General features: G+C 34.2%; 2 protein-coding genes across 4 annotated transcripts; one reads left to right on the top strand and one right to left on the bottom strand.

Annotated features, from left to right (window-relative positions):
* Positions 1 to 35: 35 nt before the first annotated feature.
* Positions 36 to 27,338, bottom strand: LOC143209301 (muscle, skeletal receptor tyrosine-protein kinase). Of its 3 annotated transcripts, XM_076424752.1 has the most exons (12): positions 27,318 to 27,338; positions 27,069 to 27,208; positions 26,702 to 26,851; positions 26,023 to 26,181; positions 5,511 to 5,720; positions 5,072 to 5,160; positions 4,778 to 4,918; positions 4,472 to 4,634; positions 3,739 to 4,019; positions 2,480 to 2,653; positions 2,063 to 2,221; positions 36 to 1,321 (listed from the first exon to the last, which is right to left on the bottom strand). In XM_076424752.1, exons 3-12 carry the CDS (start codon positions 26,733 to 26,735, stop codon positions 1,019 to 1,021), a joined length of 1,713 nt encoding a protein of 570 aa, XP_076280867.1. In that variant the 5' UTR covers positions 26,736 to 26,851; positions 27,069 to 27,208; positions 27,318 to 27,338; the 3' UTR covers positions 36 to 1,018. The 3 variants fall into 3 exon arrangements, with proteins under 3 accessions (XP_076280867.1, XP_076280869.1, XP_076280868.1); XM_076424754.1 differs by lacking the exons at positions 27,069 to 27,208; positions 27,318 to 27,338 and adding an exon at positions 26,516 to 26,622 and having other exon boundaries at positions 26,702 to 26,846; XM_076424753.1 differs by lacking the exons at positions 26,023 to 26,181; positions 26,702 to 26,851; positions 27,069 to 27,208; positions 27,318 to 27,338 and adding an exon at positions 14,656 to 16,550.
* Positions 20,805 to 26,509, top strand: LOC143209803 (pickpocket protein 28). Its single transcript, XM_076425955.1, has 5 exons — positions 20,805 to 22,528; positions 23,749 to 23,959; positions 24,463 to 24,623; positions 24,871 to 25,020; positions 25,267 to 26,509. Exons 1-5 carry the CDS (start codon positions 22,395 to 22,397, stop codon positions 25,940 to 25,942), a joined length of 1,332 nt encoding a protein of 443 aa, XP_076282070.1. The 5' UTR covers positions 20,805 to 22,394; the 3' UTR covers positions 25,943 to 26,509.

The following is a 27,338-nucleotide window of genomic DNA, read 5'->3' as shown; positions in this document are numbered from 1 at the left end:
AAATGTTGGGAGATATTAATTGACAATAAGGAGTGTTTAAAAGAAACATGAAATATTTAATGTGATACATGTATATGCGCTTCACAGTATACAATTAAAACACATGATTTAATACAATGGTTTATGTACTAAAAAATCCGGTATCTGTAGAGTATGTTATATTCAAAATAGTTCGTATATATATTTACAAATTGCTATTCGAAAATATAATTATTCTCTAATTAATAATAAATTACTCGATATATGTTACACATTCTTAACAAACATAAAGTATTAATACTATTTCCTGGACAATGAAAGTTCCTCGCATCGAACTTTCACAACTTCCCTGATATCATGCGTGATTTTTTAATATCTTACTGTTACGTCATTATATTTTCGCGTTGATTGGGGAGAAGTGTGTATAACATAATTCAACAAATATTAATCTCATTCGAAATTGTTATCGACAGAACCGATACCGTATAAAACCAATACAAAATGGCGTACGGAGAAACTTTATTTGATTATTTGTCATTAAAAGTACGCGTATCCTGCGATAATGAAGTATAAATGAACGCAGTATGCGGTATTCTACATACTAGTTAGTCTGCATCTTGCACCATTATTGATCGTTTTGTCTACAAAGAAAGCTTAACAAGAAACATTAGAACGAGAAATATCGTCATCCCTCGTTCGACAGAAATTCAGGGATACATTCATAAAGACATAATAATTTAATATTACTCCCCAATAATATCAAGTCTTATTAAAAGTCACAGGAGAGAAAGAAAAACGATAATGAGCTTCGTATAGTTTGATCACCTTGATTCCTGTCGAAGGTAGCAACGAATAATTGAGCTGCTCGTTGGCCGAATCGATTAACTTCGCAAAATAGGGAATAATTCGTTTGTCAAATTATTTATAATTGTTCACGTGGTATTGACCAAGCGCTTTGGTAAACTGTAAAAAAACTCGGAAGGTTACTCGATTTGACCGGTGAACGGCTCAATTATTGCTCGAGTAAACGATAAGTGTATTAATCGGACAAGATCGGCAGGGCTTGTAAATATTCGTGCGGTTTTGCCGGCGCCGGCAACAAGTAACCATCTGGATCCAAAACGTCCGGCGTTCGAATGGTTACCGGTCCTTGCGGGGGCCTTGGCAAGCTGCCTTGCTGGATGGATTTACCTTGAACTTTTTCGAGCTTCTCTAATATCTCCGCGAATTTGGTTCTGTCTTTCGGATCTGTTTTCCAACAATCCCGCATCAACTGACAGACGAATGATGGACACCCTTCCGGCGGAATGAGCATTATACCTTGAAATATTAGCCTTACTACCTGAAAGACAGTTTCGGGAAGCGTGAATTTGCATTCGGAAATTTTTTCTATTCGACGCGACGGTACCGTAGATCAGGGCTGGGCCAGAGTTGGCAGATTAAGGCGGTATACTCGCTTCCAGGATTGCAAGGGTGCGGGATTCGCCTTCTCATTTCTTGATAGTGCATGCGATGGGGTTTTTCAGTAGTCAGAAACGCTAGATAAAAGATCAATCTAGGCTGCAATCACCCTCGAAAGTCCCATTTTTATGTTTACGAGGCGCAATTTGCATTATTCGGAAGCAAAATAGCTACATGCGCAGCTGTATGCTGCCGAATAATGCAAGTTCCGATTTGTAAACATAAAATTGGATTTTTAAGGGCGATCGCGGCCTAGATTAATCGTTTATTTAGCGCTTTTGACTACTGAAAAACCCCGTCGCATGCACTATCAAGAAATGAGAATGCGATCCCGCACTCTTGCAATCCTGCAAAAACGAGTCTACCCCCTTAATTGAGGCAAAAGACGGCAAAAGTGGGTTGGTGGGGGGAGCAAGCGTTTGAAGTTTGAGCGGTGGACAGTGAAGCAAACGTGTTGATCGAACAATTTGTTATTGATTTTTAATGATTTCAGAAAATCGACATGTGGCTGGTAATGTCTGCTGTCAATTGCAAACAATATTAATATCCGGAAGATGTCTGCGTACGTTATGGGGTTAGTCATGATCGTTATAAATATAAAAATGAATGGTGGGACACTTACTTCTTCGTTGTTGTGCCCATAGTACGGCTGTTTACCGAACGAATAAACTTCCCATAGAACGACTCCGAAACTCCACACGTCACTCTCCAAAGTGAAACGCCCGTACATCACGCTTTCTGGCGACATCCAACGGACTGGTAAAAGTCGAGATCCTCCTATCTGAAGGAATCAATGACAAGGTGAGGACCAATATGGAAACGCCATGCTTGTTGAAAGTTATGGGATATTACCTCGACAATCGTCTAATGTTATCGCGTTTAATACAACATTTTAGTTGTATAAATTGAAATAAATTTTTGTGATTTCTCTCTCTCTCTATTAATTATAACTGTCTTGAAAATATTTTACATACAAAACTGTCTGTACATCATAGGATTTAAGTGTCGCAAAAGTGTGCTAACATATTGTTCAATGTACCTTGTAATAATCGCAAGTGTATACATCTCGCGACATGCCGAAATCCGCAATTTTGACGATCATGTCGGCCCCAACGAGACAATTCCTGCAAGCCAAATCTCGATGGACGAATCTTTGACCGGATAAATACGTCATGCCAGCTGCGATTTGAATTGTAATCCAATGTAGGGACTCCTGGAACATACAAATGCAATTGCCGATACCGAAACGTTTTAAACATTCTACTCTTGTAATAAAAAGGAGGGATTCTTGTCACTAGAGTTTGTACAGGGTGTTCGACTGCAGGTGAGAGAAATTTTAAAGGGTGACTCTCCATGACAATATAACACAAAAATGAAGAATGAAGGAATTGCGATTTCTCTTTCGTTTTTAGCTATTTATTAACAATTAAAAATATCCCTGAGATACGGCAATCCGACCAACAGAAGCGTACACGTTACGTACACTACTGTGCAAAAGAAAGAAGCACCCAGTATAATTATAAGATATAATGACAAACAATATCTTTATGCAGAAATTGTATTGTGCAGGGTGTATAAAAAATAATGGTCATAGGGGTGAATCTATGTACACCTGTGGATCGATGGACATTTGTAAGAGAAACTTGGCGCAAAATTGTTTGTAACAAAGAATATTGTTTGTTAAAATTGTTTTTTACATCGACACCTTCCACGCGGCCAGAAAAGAAAAAGTTTGAAAGAAGCTACACGTCGCAAACAAATAGTTATTGAGATACAGTGTTGAGCAAATTTTATTTTAAATAATAAATAAACGTGTGATTTTAATTGCAAATATGTAATAACTGAACTTTTTATTTAAATAAAACTAATTTAAATAATTCCGAATGTGATCGATTTATTAATTCTTATTTAGAAATAAGAGATAATTTATTATTTGGATTGAGGTGGAAATCAAATAAATAGTTTTTCGTCTTCTCTTATTTCTTGTATTTTGTATACGTATATTAGTAATAATACTAAAATAATATTCGTAACATATTAAAATATTAGTTAATAGTACTTGAACGGTTTTCGACAAATGACAAAGCGTATGACGTATTACTTTATACCTACAATGTTCAATTTTAATAGACGAGTAGCAAATAAGATAACAATTTCTATTCTTTTAAAGACTGATTAAACTGACATACATATGCAATACATAAACATACACTGCTTCCTCAAGTGTGTCAGGAATACACAAGTATTTACACAGAGATACGCAAGATCAAAGGCAAACAAGATTTAAAGGAGATTTACCTGGGTCAAAGGTTGCAATCCGGGTTTCGACGACCTAAACGAATGGGAATTTGATCGCAATACTTCAGCGAGATCCCCATATGGCATATATTCGAACACCATCCATGGACTATTGTTAGAGTCGCGGAGCACCACTCCCTTCAATGACAAAATATTTCTGTGTCTAAAGGTAGACATGATATCGACTTCCCGCATGAAGTCGTCTTCGACTTCGCGAGAAGCGGAATCCTTTAAGACCTTTATGGCGACTATTTCTTTCGAGTCTCCAGTACACAAATCACCTATAAAACAAAAGCATTTCTGTGTGACTGAATGTAAAATGAAAAATGTTAATGATTAACAGAAATTAAGAGCATCCTTCTTAAGTTGAGCGAGACTGTATTAATCTTTTTACTGTTATAAAAAACTGTAAATATAATATAAAAGCATTTCCTGATTAATTAAATAAAATCAAAAATATCAAAACAATGTAAATACATATATCATAGTATAAAAGCATTTCCTGATTAATTACATAAAATCAAAAATATCAAATATACATACATATATACATATAAACTTTACTTTAATTGTAAATAAACTCTATTTGATATTTTTGATTTTATTTAATCAATCAGGAAATGCTTTTTACCGTTACACATAAAAGCACTCGTTTTTAATAATAATTGGTTTGATATACACGTGGGGGGTGGGGGATGGGGGATGGGGTGGACAAATGAAATTTATTTTTTACCTTTGTACACTTTTCCAAAGCATCCTTCGCCAATGTCCTGTACAAACATGAGAGATTCGCGTTGCAGAATTGGCACCTCCGGCGATGCGCAACTGAAATACTGTGGATTAGGCGTGTACTTATTTGGTAACAGCAACCCCTTCTTCAAATTCATCGGCGTCCCCTGAAGAATACGCATATTGATGATAAATAATCAAAAACTTCGTTAGAAACACATTTCTTTTGGTTATTTCATTTAACTTCAATTCTATAATTTTACTAACAATGATTATAAATAATATAAATAATAAAAAATTGTATACGTACGTCTAAGGAGTTCCTTTGTGATTTCAAGTTATAGCTCCGCTTCTTAACACAATACACTATACTCAACAGAATTACTAATACCGCGATGAAAGCTATAGCGATTCCTATGATTTCAGGTACCCTTTGTTTTGCACGCTCTACCTATTAATTGAGTATACTCAGATTATATTGTATGTAGTATGTTCATAAATATGTTTTAGCCGTTTTAGATGTATACACAGTTTAGGAACACTATTTGGGTATTGATTATAATTATTTCATATTTAGTATTCGTGGTATCATTTTGTTACACACCTGTCCAGCCTCGGGAAAAGCCGTCGTGCCGTTCGTAGAGTTGTCCACTGGAGGTATTATGTCGGGTATTGGGTGTGGAACGATGTCAACTAAAAATAAAAAATACGATTTATAATCGGAATATGAAACTGTATTTGTTCATTTCTAAATCTTTCACTGCAGCAGCATATTATTAAAATATTAATAATATGTTGGTTATACCTGCACATGTATAAATATAATATAATTTTTATATATCTCTAATGTTAATATACTAAACTATTAACTAGCTAATACTAGCTTGAATAATGCAATTTATTCAAGCATTTCCCAACGGCAGCGTCCACAGTGTTTCAGTCATTTGACTGTGGCGACTGTAGCTTAGTGTTAATATTTACGTAGATAATTATTTAATAATACCATATTATATATTAAATAGAAAAACTATTGTAAATCTGACCTGTCTTGCGCTTGCATTTCAAATCGTTTGTCGGCAAGGACGAATCATGTGGACAGACACACTTGGACGTGTTGTTCTCGAATGAACGGCAAGCAGTTTCTCCTCCGCAAATGTAGGGCCGATCTTGGCATCCTGTGATTTCGGAGGTCCAATTTGCCTGTAGCCTCTTTATGTCTTCCGATTGTGAAGCAGATGCATTCTTAGATAATTCTGAAAGAAGTAATCACAATTTTTAAGCCGCTGAGGAGAAGTTACATTAGGGTATCCTAGAGTCATTCTGGTCATAATTTATAATTACGATTAACACTAACCGTACCGAGCACAAAATGCGACTGCTATGCATTGTTCTATAAAAATGACAATACTGAATTTATTTAAATTTATTACCATTTTTGTAACAGTACATGCTTGAATGAGGAAATTAATTTAATAATTTCTGATGGAATTATCCTTGCAAGTTCAATGATTATACAAGAAAAAATGTGACACTCCGGTCATTTGACCGGTCGTGGTAAAATTAGTGTTAAAATAGCAATGTATATGGTGAAACTGTTGTTTTGCATAATATATCAAAAATTTGCGATAATAGCTGCAATAGATTTTGAATTATTCGCAGTGTTACTTTTTCCCCTTAAATTTCAAGGTCAAAAGGTCAACAATTTCTTTTTATTGCATCGTGTTCTATCTGTTCTATCTACATATGTATACATATGTTCTATCTCTTCGCAAGGATAATCGTCAAAACTCGATCGTTCTCTTAAAAAATTATGGTAAAATTTTTCATTATTGAACTGGTATTTCGTTTATATTTTCATTTCTCAGTCAGATGGAGTTTATATTTATAGCGATTGATGAAGCCGTTGATGAACCCGTTAAAATCAGTTTGATATAATGAAAGAACTTTATACACATAAACCTAAATAAATCAATATTATTTACATATATGTATACATATAATAGTGTCGTATTTCATTAAAGTTTTAATTATTAGCAAATTTTATAACTAAAGAATAACTTGCCTTAATGTAAGAACAACTTGCCCCACGACGAGGCAAAATGTTCCGCTACGCCCAACGACAAATAAATTAAAAAATATAAAAAACCTATTACAATATTTTAATTTTAAGATTAGAATTTTAACAGATAATAAATTTAACAATAAATTACCCGTTAAAGATGAGAATATCTATACTATTTCTACATCATTTTATGTGTTTCTGAAGAAAACCGGAACTTTTAGCTCCGATGTCCCCTACCTTCCGTAAACGGCAATAGTCATTGTAAATAATGGTGAATGTATTATCATATATAAATAGTCCATTTTCTTAAGCATCCAAATATGCTGAAATAGAAACGATCTGCGGCTGGTCCTAACAGAAAAAATATTGCTCGCACAACAGTTGAAAATTGAGACGCGTCGAGAGCTCGGAGCGGAGGTAAAGCGAGCGAAATCCGCAGGAGCAGGGTGGATGGCGCGTAAAGGGTGAATTGGTAAGAAAAAGGGCTACGTATTCGGATTGTGACCAGGCTTGGAAGAGACAGTGCAGGCATTCACTTCGTGCTTGAAGCTTGTAACGGGTCAAAGCGTTATCTCTGCGGTCAGCGCTCCCCGACAACGAGACTCGCTATGTGTACCTATTATCGCCCCGTATTCATTGCCTTCCTATGCATCTCTACGAGGTTTGCCGTATTCATGAAATGACTCTTTTTTCAGAGAATGCCCCCGCGCGTGTTTCGGTTTTCTTGAAACGGGACGATCATCTTCAGAGAACGAAGCCCGGAGACGTAAATATATGTATGTTAAAAGTAGACCGCGATGTTAGCACGCCGCTGTTGAAATCGGCTGAAGAATATAATAGTCGCCTTGTTTCGGATGCTTTCGATCACGGTTAAGATCATTTCGATGGTGGTGGATTGCGCAAATCGTGCTGTGTGTGAATCCTTAAAACAAGTCCGTCGCTTCACGATTCACCGTATACACGGAACGCGTGTAATGCGTTCGCCTCTTCGGCGAATTATAGTTATTATCAATAATAGACAGCAGATCTATATGTATAGAAAATATAAATTGTCTACCTAAGTTGCTGCAAACTGGAGTGAAATAGAAAATCATTTTCTTTCTTAACACGTTTAATAGATTGAAAATAATATAACAGTATTTTTCGATTCTTTTAATGTTTTTACATTTTTAAATTACTCATTTGTGTCACATGTAGATTCATCGAACTACGAATAACATTGTCATTCTTTAATAATTTCCATAAGATGAACATAATACATCGATATTCTTAGATTTTTGAATCCTTTTAATTCATTCACTCATTTTCGTCGTAAGTGCAGAAAATCTCAGTTATTAAAATGATCACGATAAGAAAAATAATTTAAAGATTCTGGTATGTATACTGAAACATTTTTCCTGGTATCAACTTACAAGTTCACAGCTTTAGGGATCTACCCTATTTGAGGGGGTAATATTATTTATACTTTTATATATAATTTAATATTGTTTTAAAGTGGCACTAAATTAATACGGAATTTTATATATTCAATATTATTTGAGTGAGTAATATTATTTATAGAAATTTTATATAACATTTAATATTGTTTTAAAATAGCATTAAATTGTTATGAAATTTTATATATTCAATATTATTTGAGGGAGTAATATTATTTATAGGGATTTTATATATGTATAAATTAATATTATATGTCTAAAAATCGTTCGATTTCCTTGAAAGGAGCAGTTCCTGAGGTCATTTGAAGTGACATTTTCCTCAGAGAACATTTCCGCCTCGGCATTGTTAACACTGAACCTACCACCACCGATTATTGATATAATAAAAATAATTTCATAAGAAATTAGTGGAGCACATATTACAATAGGAGCTGAACAAAGTCTAAATAAAATCAATCTTGTTTAAGGCTCGGTAGATTTAGTGTAAAGGAGTTATTAACGAAAATCCTGGGTCTAATCAGAGCGCGGCTACAGTGGATGGATTCTGACTCGGCCAACGACAACGCGACGATCAGCGAGACATGTCCCCGAGCCGGAATCCGTCTACTGTAGCAGCGCTCTGATTGGACCATGTTTTTTGTTAATAACTTTCAAGGTTTATGGTTATACAACATTGAATAAGTATATTGTGTATTTTTATATAAAATGGAAAATGTGTACATATGTTTCACATGAAATGTAAAGTTTCTTCAACATATAAAAATGTAAGAAATATGGAAATTCTTATGCGACGAATGAGAATATAATAGGAGTGTGATGAATCGACTCCGGAATCTTCATGCATTTCTAAGAAAATTGAGTAGATGAAATTCAAGATTGTAGGAAAATTTTGAAAATTGAAGACGCCAATATGTGATTTCTTATCTATTAAAATTATTAAGGGAGGAAATAGCAGTCTATTTGGTTTCTACTCCTTGCAATCGATACAGACTATTTTGATTTTGCATAAAGATCCGCAGTCCAGTGATGAAGTACAATGTCACTTGAAGGTTAATCAAAATATAATATTACGTAGAAGTACGAAAAAAGAAGATATATTTCAAAATTCAACAACACTATTTTTATTGTAGAAAATTCGTTTCTGAAGATTATTTTTAATTTTTTTTAAAGGTTCTCTTTAATTTCATATTAGCGTTAAAACGCGTTTGAATTGCCGACACAAACATCTCGACGCACTGGCATCGATTGTAAATAAAGCGCGTTATAATTAATGAGTCCGAATGCCCCAGAAATGATAATTCCGTGAAGAGATTTACTTACTCAATAGAAATTTATGAAGCGAATTTTTTTTTACGTAGCGACGCACCAGTTAACTTAATAGTATGAGGGAAGGTATATGCAATATTTCTGGGACATAGTGATTATAACAATATTTTGAATACGTTAAAACACTACAATAAAAGAATTTAAAAAAATTTAATTCACAGCACAATGAATGTAGTCCAATCTAAATTTTCTAATTTACTGTTTTTTTTTAATACGCCATCAAGACGATTTAAATTCCTCTACATCCGAAATTATTAAGGTGTGATTCACACTAGTCAATTTAGCCAACTTGTATGAATCTTCATTGAAACCGATATATTTACAATTTAAATTTCCTATAATTTACTATTTGTTAATATTAATACACCATCAAGACCATTTAAATTCCTTCAAATTCAAAATTATTAAGGTGTCGTTCACACTAGTCAATTTAGCCACCTTGTATGAGCTTCATTGAAACTGATATATTTACAATTTAAATTTCCTATAATTTACTATTTTTAAATATTACTATCAAGACCATTTAAATTCCTTCAAATTCAAAATTATTAAGGTGTCATCAAGTTTACTTAAGAAATTAGTGTTTTCAGTAAAGAGACTGGAGGATTACGCGGATGCATCTCACGATAATAGTTTCAACATTTTTTGGAAACTCAGAATATTCGGTAAAGATAAACGTGTTCAGCCGCGTTTATTTGCAAATCCAAGGTTTAGGCCAGAGACAACAATAGAGGCATTATAAGCGCGGGTGGTTCATCATCTGAAATACACGATTCGCAACCGAATCGTACGTCGTGGAATGAGATCGTTCACGATACGCATGTTCGGAAGCCTGACGAGGACAGCTTGATTATCGTGTTTGTTGAGATAATAAATCTGTGTTTCTCGATACGAGTGCTTTTTGTATGCGGCGATGAAAGAACATTTCAGAAATTAGTGTGGAGCTTTTCGTCCATGCGATAGCAAAGTTACGAAATAAATATACTGCCGTGTACAGTAGCATTTCTTATTTTTGCCTGATGCCCTTCAAATGATATGACGAAAGGTCTGGCGATTTTAATTGTTATGACAAGTACGCAGAATGTAACCATGGAGTCTATGGTTGTGTGCAACCCTTCGTTCTCAGTTTGATTAATGTCAAATGTTTTGATTAAATGTGGAGAATTTAAGCTTACAGAATTGTCATGACTTTCAATAAATTATTTGCATTTACAAATTTATTTCACGAAAAAATAATCAAAATAAATTTAATCTTGTTATTTTTATAATACCATAAACATTAGTCACTTTTGAAGGACGGTAGGTTTAGTGTTAAAATGATTTACTGACTACCTATCATTGAATATGACATATTTATTGCCGCTTACGTAAATGCATTTTGCCTGAAACACTCATTCAGTATATCTAGCGCAAAAATATGGCAGGGTGAGTTGCGCCATTCAGAGGATTATCATGACGATGAGTAACCCGCTTTCCCTTCCTTCGTTGACGTGTCGTCAGGTATTATTTGTTTTGGACATAAATTATAAACAAGACATGGGCGAGACTACTAATTTCTGTCTCTTTACAACAGGAATAATTTACAAGGTTTTCAAGTGTGTGACTTGCAATGAGATTTATTGCCATTTATTCTTAAGCCATTCAAATCGGCAATTGTAGATTGGTTGCTCTATCTCTAGTATGTGAATTAAGCTATTGTTTGAGACATACCCCCTATGTGTATAATAAAAAGTGGAAAAGGTTTCGTTGGATTGAGTATACAGTATACAGTATACGATAAATGAATTTAAGACCTATTGCTAACATTTTTCGTTGACATATAAAAACGATATAATAAATAATACAATACAATGACAACAAATTATTATGAAATCATTCCATTATGTTATATTATAGAATTGTTATAAAAATCATACACAATCATTATAAATTAGAAGATGCAAAACATTTTCTAGATATTCATTGTGTGTAAACAATTCACTTCATACAATTTCAAATTATTTAATAGCAACTTCTTCGATTAAACCAGTTCTCTTAAACAGTCGTATTGTTACAGGATCTATTTGAGTTATTTATGTTTATAATTGTAAATCATCGTTTTATTTATTCACAAATCATTAGAGTCCTTGAAACTAGCGTCAGCATTATTGCCGGAGGTCTTGGACACGTGGTTATCATCTTAGGTTAATGTTATCGAAAGGTCGAACATGTCGATATTAAAGATAAGTTGGGAGACACAAAAACAGGGTCAGTTTTTTGCTGGTTCCATTTTTAGACGTAGTCATCGTTTGTTCAAATAGAGAAAGCAATGTAAATAACGAAAATCTGCTGGCTGGAAAATCCCCTTTAACGTAAAATGTATTAGAATGATAAAAATGTTGGAAATTATGAAATTTAACAAAAAGTTTGAAGGGTGAACATTGTGAACAACCATGAGAAATGGAAGAAATACAATACAAATACAAAAAGAACATAAATAACGAAAATATGGTGGCTGGAGAGTCTCCTCTAATGTAAACTATTACAAAACAATGTGCCAAACATTATACAATTTATTAAAAAACTGAAGAATAGTTAAAATCGCGAAACATAGAAACCATAAATCATGAAAATGTAGTGGCTGGAAAGTCACGTTTAAAGTAAAATATTATAAAATAATATATTACACATTATAACATTGGATAAAAAACTTAAAGGCTGGTAAGAATCATGGAAAATAGAAAAAAATGGGGCACACGGAACAAAAAAAAACATAAATAAGAGAAACGTAGTGCCGATGTGTAGCATAGATGCTATTTTAATGTTTCCGAGACTAATCGTCTATTACATAAGTCTAAATGGCTTCGTTAGGAGACAGGGAAATGATTTATTTGAAATACATCTAAATTTAAACACTTACAACTGCAAGCTTTCGATGATACTGTAGTACTCTATAATTTAGAGAAAGTTATGTGTCAAATTAAGTTAAAGCGTGCGAAATTATAATCATTTTAAAGGTAGTTACCGATTTTTTAAATATTTTTGATTAGAATCACTGCAATATGCAAATTTTATCATAAATGTACTAGCAACAATTTTTCATGATGTTCTTGTGTTACATTCAAAAGTAAGTACCTCAACATTTGATGATAATAATTAGACTGGTTTAGGCATTTGTGGCTCATGGGAATTTTCAAAAAATGTTGGAGCATTAAAGTCGGCAGAATTTACTACAGAATTATTTATTTTGGATCTATAATTGTTATTACCAATGCAAATGGGATTGCATTTGGTTCGACATTCTTAAAACTTGTCTACAAACATTGAAAATTGTATAAACACCCGCATATTATTACGGGATTTTATTTATTACGTGAAAAAGACAATGGCTTCACGATCGAAATAATAAAAGATCGAATGACAGTTGTTTTACTTGAAATGTTCACCAATGGATAACAAATTACAAATGTAAACTTTGGAAAACAAGAAGAAGGAACAAATGTTCAACTGTTAAAATTCAATCTATCAGATTAATCATTCTTATAAATATTACTTTCGCGCTACAGTGGTAGCAACAAAATACAAAATAAGCTTCTCAATGAACAGCCAGAATAATTAAAGGGGAAGATAACTGGAAATTAGAAAATAATTTGTCGTAGAATATTTATGTTTGCACAAACAAATCGCTTCTGCCTTTCTCCATCTTATGTAGCACTGAATCACAGGAAATAGGATGATAACTAGCAATTATCGCATATTTTGATGTTATTGCAATAAGCGTTGATGCAATATAATGTTTACACAATACGCTCTGAATGCCATCATGAATGAGTTAAAAGAAACGCGGATAAACGGGAAGAGTAAGTATGACTCGTCATCTATGCAGCGACGCGTAAGAATAGATTAACAAGATTCCCTCCAGGCCCTGTCATAATCTATTCAGCCCGAAAACTCTCTAGAAAAGATCCCTTACAACCACCAGAATCGACTTCAATAATAATTTAGTCGAATCAATTGATTTATCGATAATTTTCCTGCTCGACCAGGAAATTATGCCATGTTAGACACGATGCTATACATATTATTCTTAATTACTCACATATAGTAATTTCGATCTGAAGACTTGAAATTTACTGTTTCATGCATAAACGAAGGTGTCGACTGTACTAGCAAATATGTGTATTTATTTTGCATTAAAGTAGTTATTTTGTTGAATACAAAATTTATTTATGTTGGAGTTGTATGAGATTGCAAGTAACCAGTTATGTAGAAATCATTATTATCGTTACGCATAAAATATGTAAGAAACGTACAAGTAAATCAAATTTCTTGTATACATATAAATAGTAGAATTATACTAAAATATTCACGTGACATATATGGGTAACAACAACATGTCGTTCATCTTACTTCAAACAACACAACAGAAGTCTCACAACCATAAAGATGATTCGTCTAAACATGCTAATTTTGGAAATGATTAAGTTTATCAACGAATGCCACTGTTTTCTTGATCCTTGTATAATGTTTAATTAAGAAAATGTACTATTTTTATAATATGTAATGTCTAATTCTGGTCGAATTAGCGAGAGTGAAGAGAATACAACCCAGTAAAAATGGCGTAAGCCGTAAGCGGTTGCATTGTTTTGATTTTTCTAGAATCATGCATTCCTTGACGAACAACAATAAATATCGTAAACTAGAATAATACGCTGACTAAGCTGAACGTGCTAATGTTTATACTATACGTATAAATGTAATCTGCAATTTACTAATTACATTGATAAATATATTAATCGCATTACTCCCTATTGCTTTCTTCTCACCAGAATAATGCACATATGAAATTCTGTAAAGTGGTAAAGTAAATTCTCTTAAGTGTTTAGCCAGATTATAAAGTATCCTAGGACCTTTCTAAAATTTTCTATAAATTCTTTTCAGATACTTTGAAGTATATTATTTCAGACTGAATAATCTAAAGAAGCTAGAAAATGTTGATATTCGCAATTTTTTTACAATACAGTAGGGAAAGTTAGGTCGCAAAAGTTTCGTTGGGGAGTCACTTGAAGAACTTTTGTGCACGTTATTAATTACACTAGAACTACTTGCGCCCCTTCGTTCCAACTCCCTTCTTTTTTATCTTCTGTACAATTAGATTAAGGATTCAATGTACCAGATAATGTCAATGAAATTCGCCGAACTCTTTCTTATTTTTAGCTAAACGGAATCTTTCAAGCGAAACAAAAACTGTCTATTATTGTTCTCGATTCTGTTCTTCCGAACAGTGCAGTTTAGCACGAAGAACTAGTCTCGATAATAACCTATCTTATCCTTCCGTACAAAACAGTGTGCGCAAATAATTATATAAATCTCGTTAGTACTCACCAGTCCGAACTTCTCCAGAGGAAAGGCCTCTTCTTCTCGGTGCTCTGTGTCGGTCCATCGTGAATCAACAAAACCAAAATGGAGGGAGATCACCCCCGACTTCAGAAAAGGAATTCCCTGCGGTTATTTCTTTAGCATCAACGCGCTATCCTTTTTACATTATACCCCATCGTCTGTTCCCTTGGAAATTCAAACACCCATTCGGATCACAAGAGAAAATCAGAAATATCAGTATCAACAACAAGTTGGATTCACATCCTAGACGACAAACGGTAGCACAATGTTTGTTCTACTTGAATTCATCACACCGAACGAATGTTAATTGTCCAAATTAACAATATAATTGATTGTCCTCGTCGCACTGTTGGGCGCTTCGCAGAGAAGTTTGTCACTGTATAAATTGTCACCGTTTTCTTTTCTTTTTCTTTGAAGGAGCGTGAAAATCACTGAGAGGAGGTGGGACGATAGCGCAGTCAGCGAGTTGCCAGTTGGACGGAAAGGGTGCAAAGAACTGTGGCGGCCGAGGGCGTAATGAAATCCGTGGGCCTCGGGCCGGGGACCAAGGGCCGGGGGCCGAAGAGTTAAGCCGGAAGAGGAAACTCGCCGCTAGGATAAATCGAGGAGAGTCCTCTATCTTCGACGGGCGCTTACTCGAAACTAAAGACCGACTAAAGACCGCATTCGAGAACTCCCTCGCATTCCCATACACAGGGAAACGCGGTCACGCATACTCGTGCACAGCCGTTTTCGTGGCACGCTCACGCGTTTCGAACGCTGGCCAAGGATTTACGCGGGAGACGAGCCACGGTTCATCATCGGCCAGGCTCGACCTACGCTATCGGAGAAGAGAGAACCGACGACGGTTCCCCGTAATCTCCTCGCTTTTTTAGTCGACTTAAGGGTAGAGCCTCTTGTTGCGCTTTAATCTCCGACACGTGCCAACTAACAACTACACCTTCGTCCGGACCTTATTAGCTTACTGCATATGAGATGCACGAATCAATCCTTTCGCGGCTGTCTTCGCATTTAATCGAACGTTTTTCGACACTTTGCGAACGAGCATCTTTTACAGTATCCGACATGTTTTTTCTCAGTCTATTTAATTCTGTATCACTGTCTTCAGTTCTAGGAAAGAATGACAATATACGGTCTGTGACGTGAGTATTCGCACGCCCTTTAAAACAGAATAACTTTTTTATAATTGTAATGAAGCATTGGTTTACTAAATGATGCGAAAAAAAGATTTTCCAAAAATTATGATTTACAAGGTTGCATGCAAAAATAAAAAAGATACTTATTGTTTAAAACTTTTCTATTTGGGCCTTAAAATGAAAATTTAAGATATATGTTTTGTAGATCTACAGTAAATACACACATGCTGAAAATTTCATTGAAAGATGTACGATTCTGTGGATTTTAAGCAGAAAAATCAAAATTGTGAATCAAAAGTCGTGAAAAACAACAATTTTTTCATTTTTGACCGCTTGTAGCTCGTGTGTGCGTCAATTGATTTCGATGAAATTTATTAATTATTGAATCATATTCTATAATTTTGTCATTCGCCCCGCCCTTAATTAACTGTCTCTTATTGAAGTGTTACTCACGGAAACAAGAACTGTTAGTCGCGGTCGCATGTAATTAATGTAAATAGATTCTGCATAGCTCTTTACGCGTTTGCGGAGTAAACCTGTGCTTAATCGAACAATTTCTCCCACTATAAAAAGAATGTGTACTAATTTGGAAATGTTAAAGTTACATAAAGTTTTATCGTATCGTTATTAGTAATATAAAAAGATTAATATGATAAAACAACTTTTTTAAAACCACGCTTATATTAGAATGCACTAAAAAGGAGAAAATCATTTTCTTCCTGGTTCTCCATAAAATATTTTTCCCCAAAATTTTCAGCAATTAGTTCACAATTTCTTCTGTTATAAAATTAGTGTCGGAGTAGATAGAATAATTTAATATAAATTTAAATAAAATCATGACATTAGTGACTATAAATAAAAGCGTGGAGCGCCCACGAAGATCACGTCAATATAGTTTAGCGCGCCACGCTTTTATTTTTATAGTCAATAATCTCATGATTTTATTTAAATTTATATTAAATTTTTCTATCCATTCCGACACTAATTTTATAACAGTCGAAATTGTAAACTAATTTCTTAAAGTTTTGGGGAAAAATATTATTAATCATTTAACTGGATTCGATATTTTATGGAGGACCAGGAAAAAAATTATTTTCTCCTTTTTAGAGCATTTTAACATAAGCATAGTTTTTAGGAAGTTTTTTTATCATATTAATCCTAATTATTATTGTTAAACACATGTAAATATTGCAGATACAGAATATTTGTATCCTACATATTAAATAACTATTAAGTAGTAGTGTAGTACATGCAGTACTCAAATATTTATTAACTATTTTTCCTAAATATTTCAAGTTTGACACGATAATCATTCAGGGATCAGTATCGGATGACGTGTCTAATGAGCTACAGTTTCCGAAACTCTAAGCCGAAGTTTAAGGATTACTTAGGTAAAGTAAATAAGGGTATAGTAATCTGTGTGCGAGGGACCGAGCGGAAATCTGAATAGTAAGTAGTATTTCTTATCTGTCTGCATCGATTTACATATTTATTGACTGTGCATCCTCAAACTTTGCATGAATTCATTTGTAAGATCTTCAAGTAAATTTTGTTGAATATTAAATTACTTTATTCAACTCTAGAAAAGAGCAAACAGAAATGTTTAACAGTGTCGAAAGACTATAAATTTTGTATCAAAATGAGATTGGATACCTACTAGAAATCTATATGATTTATATCAATTTATTTATCATAATAAATAAATATTAATAAAAAAGGAGATTACTACAAATTAGAATAGAGTTAAAGTTACATTGCAAAAGTCTACGCCAATGTACTTTCCAACAAGTTTACAGAAATTGCTGTTATCTAAAATTTTATTTCACAAATGATGCCAATAAAATTGAACTATTGAACTATTATATAATTTTGCAAGCGCATATTGTTAATTTACTATTAATTGACGCATGAATTTCCGCAGTCTACTTATTCGTACGAACTTACTTCATATCGCGACACTAATAAATAACCAGTGTACATCAAGATCAGTTTGATACACTGCCGTTCAACTGAGTGCCATGCCACTTCCCTACCACATTTTGCTGTTCGTGAATAACTTGACTTTTCAGCGCCTGATCGTGATAAACAAGTCAATCCCAGTCACGACCACACTAACTCCATCGTGGACGTTAGCGTTCGTGTAATCTCGCTTAATCGGTTGTACTTAAGAATTAGCGTTTCGTTTTATGAGATTCGGAAGTTACCGAAGATACAGTGGGTCCAAAAACAAAAGTTTGGAGCCTCTATTTTTTCCATCCATCATTCAGTTTTGTCTAACAAGATGTTTTTGCGTGGTACAGTGGCTAGGAAACTGAAGACACATTTTTGGTCCAAAATATTACAGATTGAAACGTCTGAGAAAACATTGAAAAACTTATCTTATGACTGAAACCGCCACGGATTTAAAGATTGAAGCTTCTCCTTTACAACGAATGCTCGAAACTTGATCTACGATTGTCCCTAGTCGATTTATCGAGCTTTGAAAGAAAGGTGTACCAAAATCTTTACACCACCGAACTTATTCCTCGTTCTTAACCGACTTCGAAAAAGGAGGAGGTTACTCAATTCGATCGAAAAACCATCCTACGGTGTTCTACAAATTCTGCTCGTTCCACTAAAAAGTGTGAAATTAAAAAATTTTATAAAAACAAATTAAACCGACTAAACGCACTATTAAAAACGCACTAAAAAGTATGAAATAATTTCCATTTAATTTATGTGAATACACACGAACTTAAATACAATACAATCTTTTCGGAGGCAGCGCAAAATTGAAAATTTTCCAAATGACAGATGTTGCTGATTACGATTTCATTGGAATATGGTGAACTTGGAAATCAGTAGGTGGGAAGAGAAGATACATTAAAGCATGTAGAAGAATTTAAGGATTTTCGTAATTTCCAGCGTCGGAAATTTTCAATTTTGCGCCGCCTCCGAGAAGATTGTATTGTATTTAAGTTCGTGTGTATTCGCATAAATTAAATGGAAATTATTTCATACTTTTTAGTTCGTTTTTTCGAAGTCTGTTTAATATTTTTTATTCTATAAAACAGCGAAAAGAATCGTAGATTAAGTTTTAACCAGCCGTTGCAGAGGGGCGGATTCAATCTTCAAATCTGTAATAGATTTGTTTAGGAAAAAGATTTTTGTATACTTTAGAAGAGTGAACCCCCCCCCCCATAATTTAGGGAAATTGCGCGCACCCTAAAAATGTGGCATTCTGATGACAAAAAGAGAAACGCGGTTTGTTACTGAACTGATCTTTTTATCTTCACAGAAAAACTGCAGTCGTTTGGTCCACTTACGAAAAGGTTGAGTGTGACGAAAGGGTGTATAATCAATTAGACTATTAGACTGTGGATCTTCATGCAAAATAAAATACACAAATAAAATTTTAGCGGTATACAACTTGCTTTTTTTCTTGTAACCGCTTAGTAAGTCGAAGGCAATGTATTGGCATTCTTAAATTCGTTTAATGTCTCTCGTTTTTGTCATAAATGCATAAAATCCTAACGATCAATCACGTAAGTTGCTGTAAATTAAAACATTGACCTGAAAATTTGTCAAAAAAGGACACGGTGAGTTTCGCCATTATACTTCTGATTTGTAATCATTAGCAGCGGCAGAAGCTAAGTACCTCTCACGGTTAACAACCAGGGTTCAGCACTGTTCAGCACCGAGAAGTGGAAGGACTTGGTTGGTTGCACAGTAGCCCGGCTACCTGATTAACTTCTTTAAACATACGCCACTTGATGCCGTCAAAGGACGACAACTTGCTCCAGTTGAAAGAGAAATGGGTCGGAACCAAAAAAATTGCTGACGGAACCACAAGAGGGGAATACGTTAATAGTTTTCGAAGAGGCTTCGCTGGAATGGCATAAGTGTTGTATATTTACACTGGCGTTACAAGCTCACACCTGGACGCAAGAATAGCGCCGCTTCTTTTTCCTCGAAGGATCCTCTCACCCGTGCGTCAGACAATCTCTAACAAAAGGGATAACCGATTCCTCTTCGTTCTATTCACCGTTGTTTTATTATTACAATATACCGCGATGGCGCCAGTCATCGCGCGAAGACCTACGCGGCGACTATCTAACATTATCTAACATTTTTTAATTGGACACGCGCGCGTAGGTGTGTACTCCGAAAATTTATGTTCCACTTACTTTTGGAAATTTAGTTATTGAAATTGTTCTATGCTCCTTCTTCTTCGCAAATCTAGACCCAAGATTACTATTAAAAGAATGATTACTCAAAGTCTATGTTTTTCCTTTCTTCCAAACTCAAAGTCGCTATTTTAAAATGCAACGTGACAATAATCTTCTTTTTATTAAATTTCTGTTTCCTTTCTTCGTGTGCAAAAATAGAAAAGCGTTGAGTTTACAGCATAATTTTTTCACGAAAACGTTCTTTTCTGAACGTAGCATGCTAGAGTAATTTTTTAAAATTCCTATGTCGGGACTCTACGACGAATAAAATTAGTTACGCTTCTAAATATGCAGATAAAATAATCGTGGTCGGGGGATTAATATCGGAGTGTCCCAGTTAATGTGGTGTATCTGGAGATATTAGTCTAGCAGTAATAGTATACGTTCGTCGCAATGTAATTTCAATCGTCCCGGTACACAAAATCGCACTTTATAGTCTGTTATTGGCAAACAATCTTACTCCTGTACGATTCGATACAGAATTAACAGAAAATTCTTTGTGTTACACTTGTGTGTAACAATTATGTAAATAGAAAATGGTTTAGAATCTTTAGTATTGTTCATATTCTACAGATCGTACTTTGTCAAATTTCTTCAACATTCGAATGTCGTAAAAGATTTCATAACGAAAGAACGTCGTAGATTTTAAAAAGAGTGAAGAAATCATCTGATTTAAAATATTCACACAAATATTACGATTATTTACATAATCATTTTTCATGTATATATGTATACATACATTTACATATACAATAATATAGATAATCGTAAAATTCAATGCTCCAGATTACAAGACCTCGTCTGATATAATTAATTGAATAAAGTACGCTGTTTCAGAATTTTAAATAATTTATAATGTCATGCAAATATAAAATATCATGTACACTACGTGTGCACATAATTCGTAGAATTCAATGACAAGTTTCGATCACGAGGCCTCATTTGACCCTGAAATGGCAGAGGAGTTCGGTCCATTTTGACCCAGGGTTATAAACATCTAAATTCTCATTAAAAAATTAGCATTGATCTTAAAGAAGTGGGTTCAAAAATATATAAAAAGAAATTGATACACGAATTTAACACACAGTCTAAGGGTTAACACAAATAATTATGTGAGTTATAACAATTCGGCTGGTTTGGTGCTTCAAATAATTAATTTATCCGAAGTTGAAACATCACAATCATGTTTACTACGGTGTCAGAGCATTCATTGACTTCGGATTATAACACCTAGTTTAACAAAAATAATTGCAGAGAGCGTAACAACTTCATTATTTTAGGATTTCAAATAATTCGTCGAAAGTGACCTTTCGACCTTTCGAACGTCGGAAGGGATGAGTGACATATGGCGGACGAACGTAAAAGCCCTCCCTTTAAAGGAAATTGCATTCAAGATGGAATGCAATGACTGCGGGCTGTTCGGTTTAGGGAAGGGGGTTCCCTAAAGGAAATCAGATCCAAAGAAGACATCAAGAGCATAGTTTACGCCTGTTCAACTTGCGGATCGTCGATTTTCTTAGGTACCGAAAGACCGGAACGACGTCGGTATGCATGCAGATGGTGGTCGTAAGAGGGGTGGTCTAAAATAATAAAGAGGCTGACATGAAGATGAGTAGTGTTTGTGTTTCCACACGCGATGGCCGATTCTTCAACGACAAGACACAACTGGAAAAACCTATAGTCGGAAGACAATAGCCGCGTTAATAATATAATTACAAGATTTTTTTCATTCAGAACAAAAATGGATGGGCAATAGAATACGAAACAGTCAAGATGGCTACCCTGAACTTATCCAAGTCATCGAGAGGATAAATACATATTTGTTGAAGACAATTTTTATATTTGCATAAAAATCTACACTCCAGTTGTTAAATAAAATTACTCGCTCAACTTTTCCTCAATGATCTGAAACCGTCTACAATTTCATTAAATATCGCTATCATATAATATGACACGTTGCTATCGTTACTTTACAGCTTAAAATAAAAATCTTCGGCGATATTACGGGATTCCTGAATACTTTCGATATTACGTTGACAAGACCTTTGAACTTGATTGTACCTCCTCTATCTCCCGTTTTCATATTAAAGTTCACGTCGTGGCCTTGGGTATTTCTACTTGTTGAAAACATCTCTTTTGCAGACACTCTGTGTATATGTATATGAAAATCTATATTACAATCGGAATGTGTAATGTAATATTTACGAGGATTTATTGTGTTATCTTAGCCGATGGATTAGTTGTACACGTAATGCACGTAACACGTATCACTGGACATGCAATCACAGAAGGTATATTGATTTGTGCAGGCATTATTGCGGGAAATCTGTTTTGTGAAACAGTTGTTCCCTGTAAATCACGACGCTAAGGTGTCTCTAATATGAAATACAATTACAGACCAACGTTTAAGGAATATCGCGCTAGTCTAAGACGTCGATTGAAAGAGTTCCTCTTGGAGAACAGTTTGCATGGTATAGGATACGTCGTGGATATCAAACGGCCTAAATGGGAAAGGTACTTTTATAATTAGACTACTGGAATCCTTGTTAGTTTAAATTAGAAGATTTTTCATTTTTTATATAGCATTCTTAACACTGGAGTCAAGCGACCATTTTACGTTATGATAATGCATTTACTCGGACTGAAATGCATCCTTTTTAATGTTAATAAAAACAATTGTACGATTTGCGTAATTTTATTACCGTAATTATGATTCACTAGTTCTCAGTAAATGAGCGAATAATATCCGATGTACTTTTTCCAATTAATTATTATCGAAGACAACATCCAATCAACCTTCATTATAATAATGAAACTTTTTTAACTACACAAAGTAATTCAAATGGTTGACAATATGAATTTTCCTTTATGTCGATCGTAGATAGTGCAAATAAACAATTTAATGATTCCGGCGCCACAGGTTCGATCAAATGTTATTCACTAAGCAATTTTACAATTTAAATTGTTCTCGACGTTTCGATCCAAATGTGGACCATTTTCAAGAGAAATTTTGCGTCTGTAAAATACTACTGTAAGCTATAGTAATTGTTCAGTATTTTACAGACGCAAAATTTCTCTTGAAAATGGTGCACATTTGGATCGAAACGTCGAGAACAATTTAAATTGCAAAATTGCTTAGTGAGTAAGGGTGGATTTATAGTGGAGCAGCGAGGTGAGCTGTGCGGCGAAAAAAAGAAAAACAAAGAAAATACATATGTACTTTTTCATTAGTATGTGTCGAAATGTTGTCACGAATATTGGTTTCTTTTCACCGCGCCGCGTGACATTTGATCGAACCTGTGGCGCCGAAATCATTAAATTGTTTATTTGGTTGACAATATGTTGCGTCCTCGTTGCTAGGATTGCAAGGGTGCGGGATGCGCCTTCTCATTTCTCGACAATGCAAAGATGGGGTTTTTCAGTAGTCAAAAGTGCGAAATAAAAGATCAATCTAGGCCGCGATCGCTCTCAAAAGTCCTATTTTTACGTTTACTGTCGCAGCTTTATGAAAATAGTTACATGCGCAGTTGTATGCTTCCAAATAATGCAAATTACGTCTCGTAAACGTAAAAATAGGATGTTTGAGGGCGATCGCGGCCTAGATCGATCTTTTATCTAGCGCTTTTGACGACTGAATTTACCCCAATTTTGTATTATCGAGAAATGAGAACGCGTATCTCGCACCCTTGCAATCCTGGAAAACGAGTCTATCCCCTTAAATGATTTCTGTGCAGAATAATGTGGTTCATTTTAATAATTGTATCGATCATAACAACTGTTGTTACCATTATCATAATCTGGGAGAAATTTCAAACGGAGCCAACTATAACTGGATTGGACTTAGAAACCAACGGTATCACCATCGACCCTCCGCAAGTTTTTGTATGCTTCGACTGGCGTCATCTAAATCATAGTCATTTGCAACAGGTATTTTTAATATTTTTATGAAACCATTATAGCGTAATTAACAATAAAAGCAAAGAATTCATTCAATAAAACATATTCAATAAAATATGTGTATAGAATAATATATCTAAAAATTTAATTGATTGTTATTGCATTTAATATTGTCGTATATGTATTATATCAATGTTCAATCGTTGACGTACATAAATGACAATTGGGTTGATGCATATGAAACTACAGATTACAGGTTTTATTATTGTTTAAAAAAATTTAAATGTATCCTTTCGGGCATGAAATCCAAAAAGTAATTTTGAAAAATATAGAAATGTATTCAACGTATTTTATGTAATTCTCCATTTTTTCGGAGCATTTTCATCAGTATTTCAATGAAAATTCAATCATATAAATTCGTTAAAAATGTACAAAAGTGAATCACTAATAGTAATGGATTTGGTTCACCCTGGTCTTCTCGAAAACGACAGTTTCACGTGTGTCAACTCAATGTTGATCGACTGACTTAAACAACGGCTTCTATTACGTAGTACGAAAGGCAGGCGTACGAACAAGTATACAATTGGCACTGGGGGAGCAGCATTGATTTAGATACGTTTGACTCAATTTCTGAAACTAGAAATAATTATTTGAATGAGTTCGAAATGATGGCTCCTGACTGCAGCAATGTGGTCACTGACTGTAAATACAAGTAAGAGAAATTCTCATGCAACGTTGTGCCTTAGTAATTTCGCATTATTATTAGACTGCGGATTTTATGCATTTATGATAAAAATGAGTAAATGAATTTTAGAACAGTAACAAGATTAAAATAATTTAAGAATATATTACTCATCGCGCGCGTCTCATACTAAAATTATTGAAGACAAAATGGGATTTTCGTTTGTTTATTTTGTTTGTATATCGTTTTGATTGCAATATATTTACTGTTTGTTTAGAGGAGATAATCAATCATGCAGTGTGTTTTTTACGAAAGTTATTGTCGCTGTGGGTGTATGTTGCAAAACGAATCTTGTGGAGCCTTTAAACAAGACGGATTTGATCAAGAACTTCGAATTTCAAACAATACGTTCATATCTTCCTTTGAGGTAATTTTATTTTTAAGAAATTAACTTGATAACATAACAAATAATTAGGTTCCTTCTCGCGCGAACGAGGGTAAGTAAATATAGATGAAAAATATTTTTCTCTCGAAATCTTATAAAGCCATTTCTATAAAAGTTGCTAAACTTCAATATACTCGTACAATTTTACGAATGGAAATACTCGAGAAATCTAATTATTATATGAATCAGTACTAATCTCGTTTGTGATAAAAATTTTTTACATTATAGGTTTTACCTTCAAGCAAAGGTTGACAAGAGCCCAAGACCAGGAGACAGACCACTAATAATCACTTACTTTCCAGTCGATATCGAATATCATGTTGATGTAACGTACACTACGCCTGAATTGCGTTATTTAACCCTTCGACAACGTAAGTGCAGTTACAAAGAAGAGTCCATCAGTTTAAACAATTGTATGATCAAATATTTTGTCGATACGTTGCTCTCCCATTGTAATTGCGTACCATGGTTCCTATCATTCACCAAGAATAAAGAATGCCCAATTTCAAAGTACTCCTGCTTAAACAGGACTACTGTAGACATGGACAAGCTGAATTGCTGGCTTCAGTGTGATCATACAACGTATACCGTCGATTCAGTTGCAAAATCAAATAAAAATACTAATCGCATTACATTGAGATACTGGCCAATGGCTTTTTATAAAGTGGAAATGCGATTTGGTTATTTGGACCTATTAGTATCGTTTGGTGGTATTGCCAGTCTATTTCTGGGATATTCTTTGCTGGTATCTGCTGAAATGGGATACTATCTTCTCCTCAGAAGTTATTGTGGTGCTGTGGTTCATTCTTCCCGGCAACAATACAATATTGCAACTATTCACGTAGCAGAGAAAGTACCAAATAAAATTCAATCACAGCTGAAATATCTTGAATACGTCGAATAGTTGGAACTGTTCAACAATCAATTTGAACCAATACATTTCTATCTTTAAATACGCATTTCTTTTAAATTTAGAAGACTCACCCAGTAAGCAAAATTCTCGATTTTGGACGGGCATCGGCGCGCGCATAAGTATCGCTTTCTGCTGGCAGAAAGACCGGCAGAAGCTGCTGGGGCAGAACGAAGGCCGCTCGGTCCTGGATTCTGCCCGACAGAAGCTGCTCGGGCCTGGCTGACTGGGCACTTATTAAAATAATATACTCTTGATTTTAAAAATGTCTCTATCTTATATTACTGAGAGTAATGCAATTGTATTTTACATAAAATTGTTCTACAAATTCTTCTGAATCTAAAATTCAAAGCTATGAGAATGCAGAAAATATTTTTGCTCAATATTTTGATAACCAGTCGTTCTAAAAATATTGTTTAAACAAAAGTTGTGAGTTTTCCTGTTCGTTACAAGTTTTGCTATAAAAATTAACAAACATATTTGTGTGTCAATATTTTAACACTGTTATTAAAAAGTTATTCAAAACTGTGTCCACCAAACCTATGTTTGAATAAAATTTGTTATCACCTGAAGACCTTCATTTATAAGTATATATTCCTTTCTTATTCCTTTACATTCTCTTTTATATGTACTCAATAATTCCAATTGACATGCAGATGATAAAAGTCTTTAATCTGCAACATTTATAATAAATATTCTTCATAAAACGCTCCTAATTGAACACATAAAATAAATGTTTCACTTGTGTAGTACCTGCAATTTGAAAGGGTGTTTCGAAGGGAATCATGGCCGGAATTTCCGGAATCCTTTTATTGCTACCTTCAGGATTCAGGAGATATAGCCGTGACGTCACTCATTCTGATCTGTTACACGCATCGTCCAGGATTTTTTATTCCCGTACATCTGTAACAATTTATATTGTAATATTTTCATAATTCGTACAAATAATAGAAGTTATTTTCTATTACGAAAAGAAAGAAATTAACCTCACATTCAAAATCGTACGTTCGAATTTCCCGCGTTTATTTGACCAAATGTTTCATTTTTTATGCAATACTTTGTTGGTAATTTGTTCCTTCAAATGTGAGGTGATTTTCATAAAAATAATTTGAATATTTACCGAAATCTGTAAGTTCGTCAATAATTATTTACAATGGACGTGATTAAGCACAGTCGATTGTGCTACACCAAGCTCAGCTGATTGCATTGCAATGATTGCAACAATAATCTTTCATCTTTCCTTCTTCCACTTGTCAATTGCTTCTCCATAGTTCCCGCCATAAACAATGCATAAATAAGTTTTACAAAATACCAATGTATTACTTAACAATTATAGGTAATGCAAACGATAGTTTGGGAAACGTCTTACAAATCTAATTTTGATAAAAAT

This window comes from Lasioglossum baleicum, chromosome 6 (genome assembly GCF_051020765.1).
Source record: "Lasioglossum baleicum chromosome 6, iyLasBale1, whole genome shotgun sequence".
Lineage (NCBI taxonomy): Eukaryota > Metazoa > Arthropoda > Insecta > Hymenoptera > Halictidae > Lasioglossum > Lasioglossum baleicum.
This window is presented reverse-complemented; position numbering and strand designations above follow the sequence as displayed.

Bases quoted from the DNA above. Each gene is read 5' to 3' on its own strand.
- LOC143209803 (XM_076425955.1), top strand. From the start codon at position 22,395: ATGAAATACAATTACAGACCAACGTTTAAGGAATATCGCGCTAGTCTA. The intron at 23,960-24,462 runs TGAAACCATTAT...TCTATTACGTAG, and splicing joins AGGTATTTTTAATATTTTTA to TACGAAAGGCAGGCGTACGA. The intron at 24,624-24,870 runs GTAAGAGAAATT...CTGTTTGTTTAG, and splicing joins GTCACTGACTGTAAATACAA to AGGAGATAATCAATCATGCA.
- LOC143209301 (XM_076424752.1), bottom strand. From the start codon at position 26,735: ATGATTCCCTTCGAAACACCCTTTCAAATTGCAG. The intron at 4,635-4,777 runs GTACGTATACAA...CGTATTCTTCAG, and splicing joins CACAAAGGAACTCCTTAGAC to GGGACGCCGATGAATTTGAA. The intron at 4,020-4,471 runs GTAAAAAATAAA...TTTGTTTTATAG, and splicing joins CTTTGGAAAAGTGTACAAAG to GTGATTTGTGTACTGGAGAC.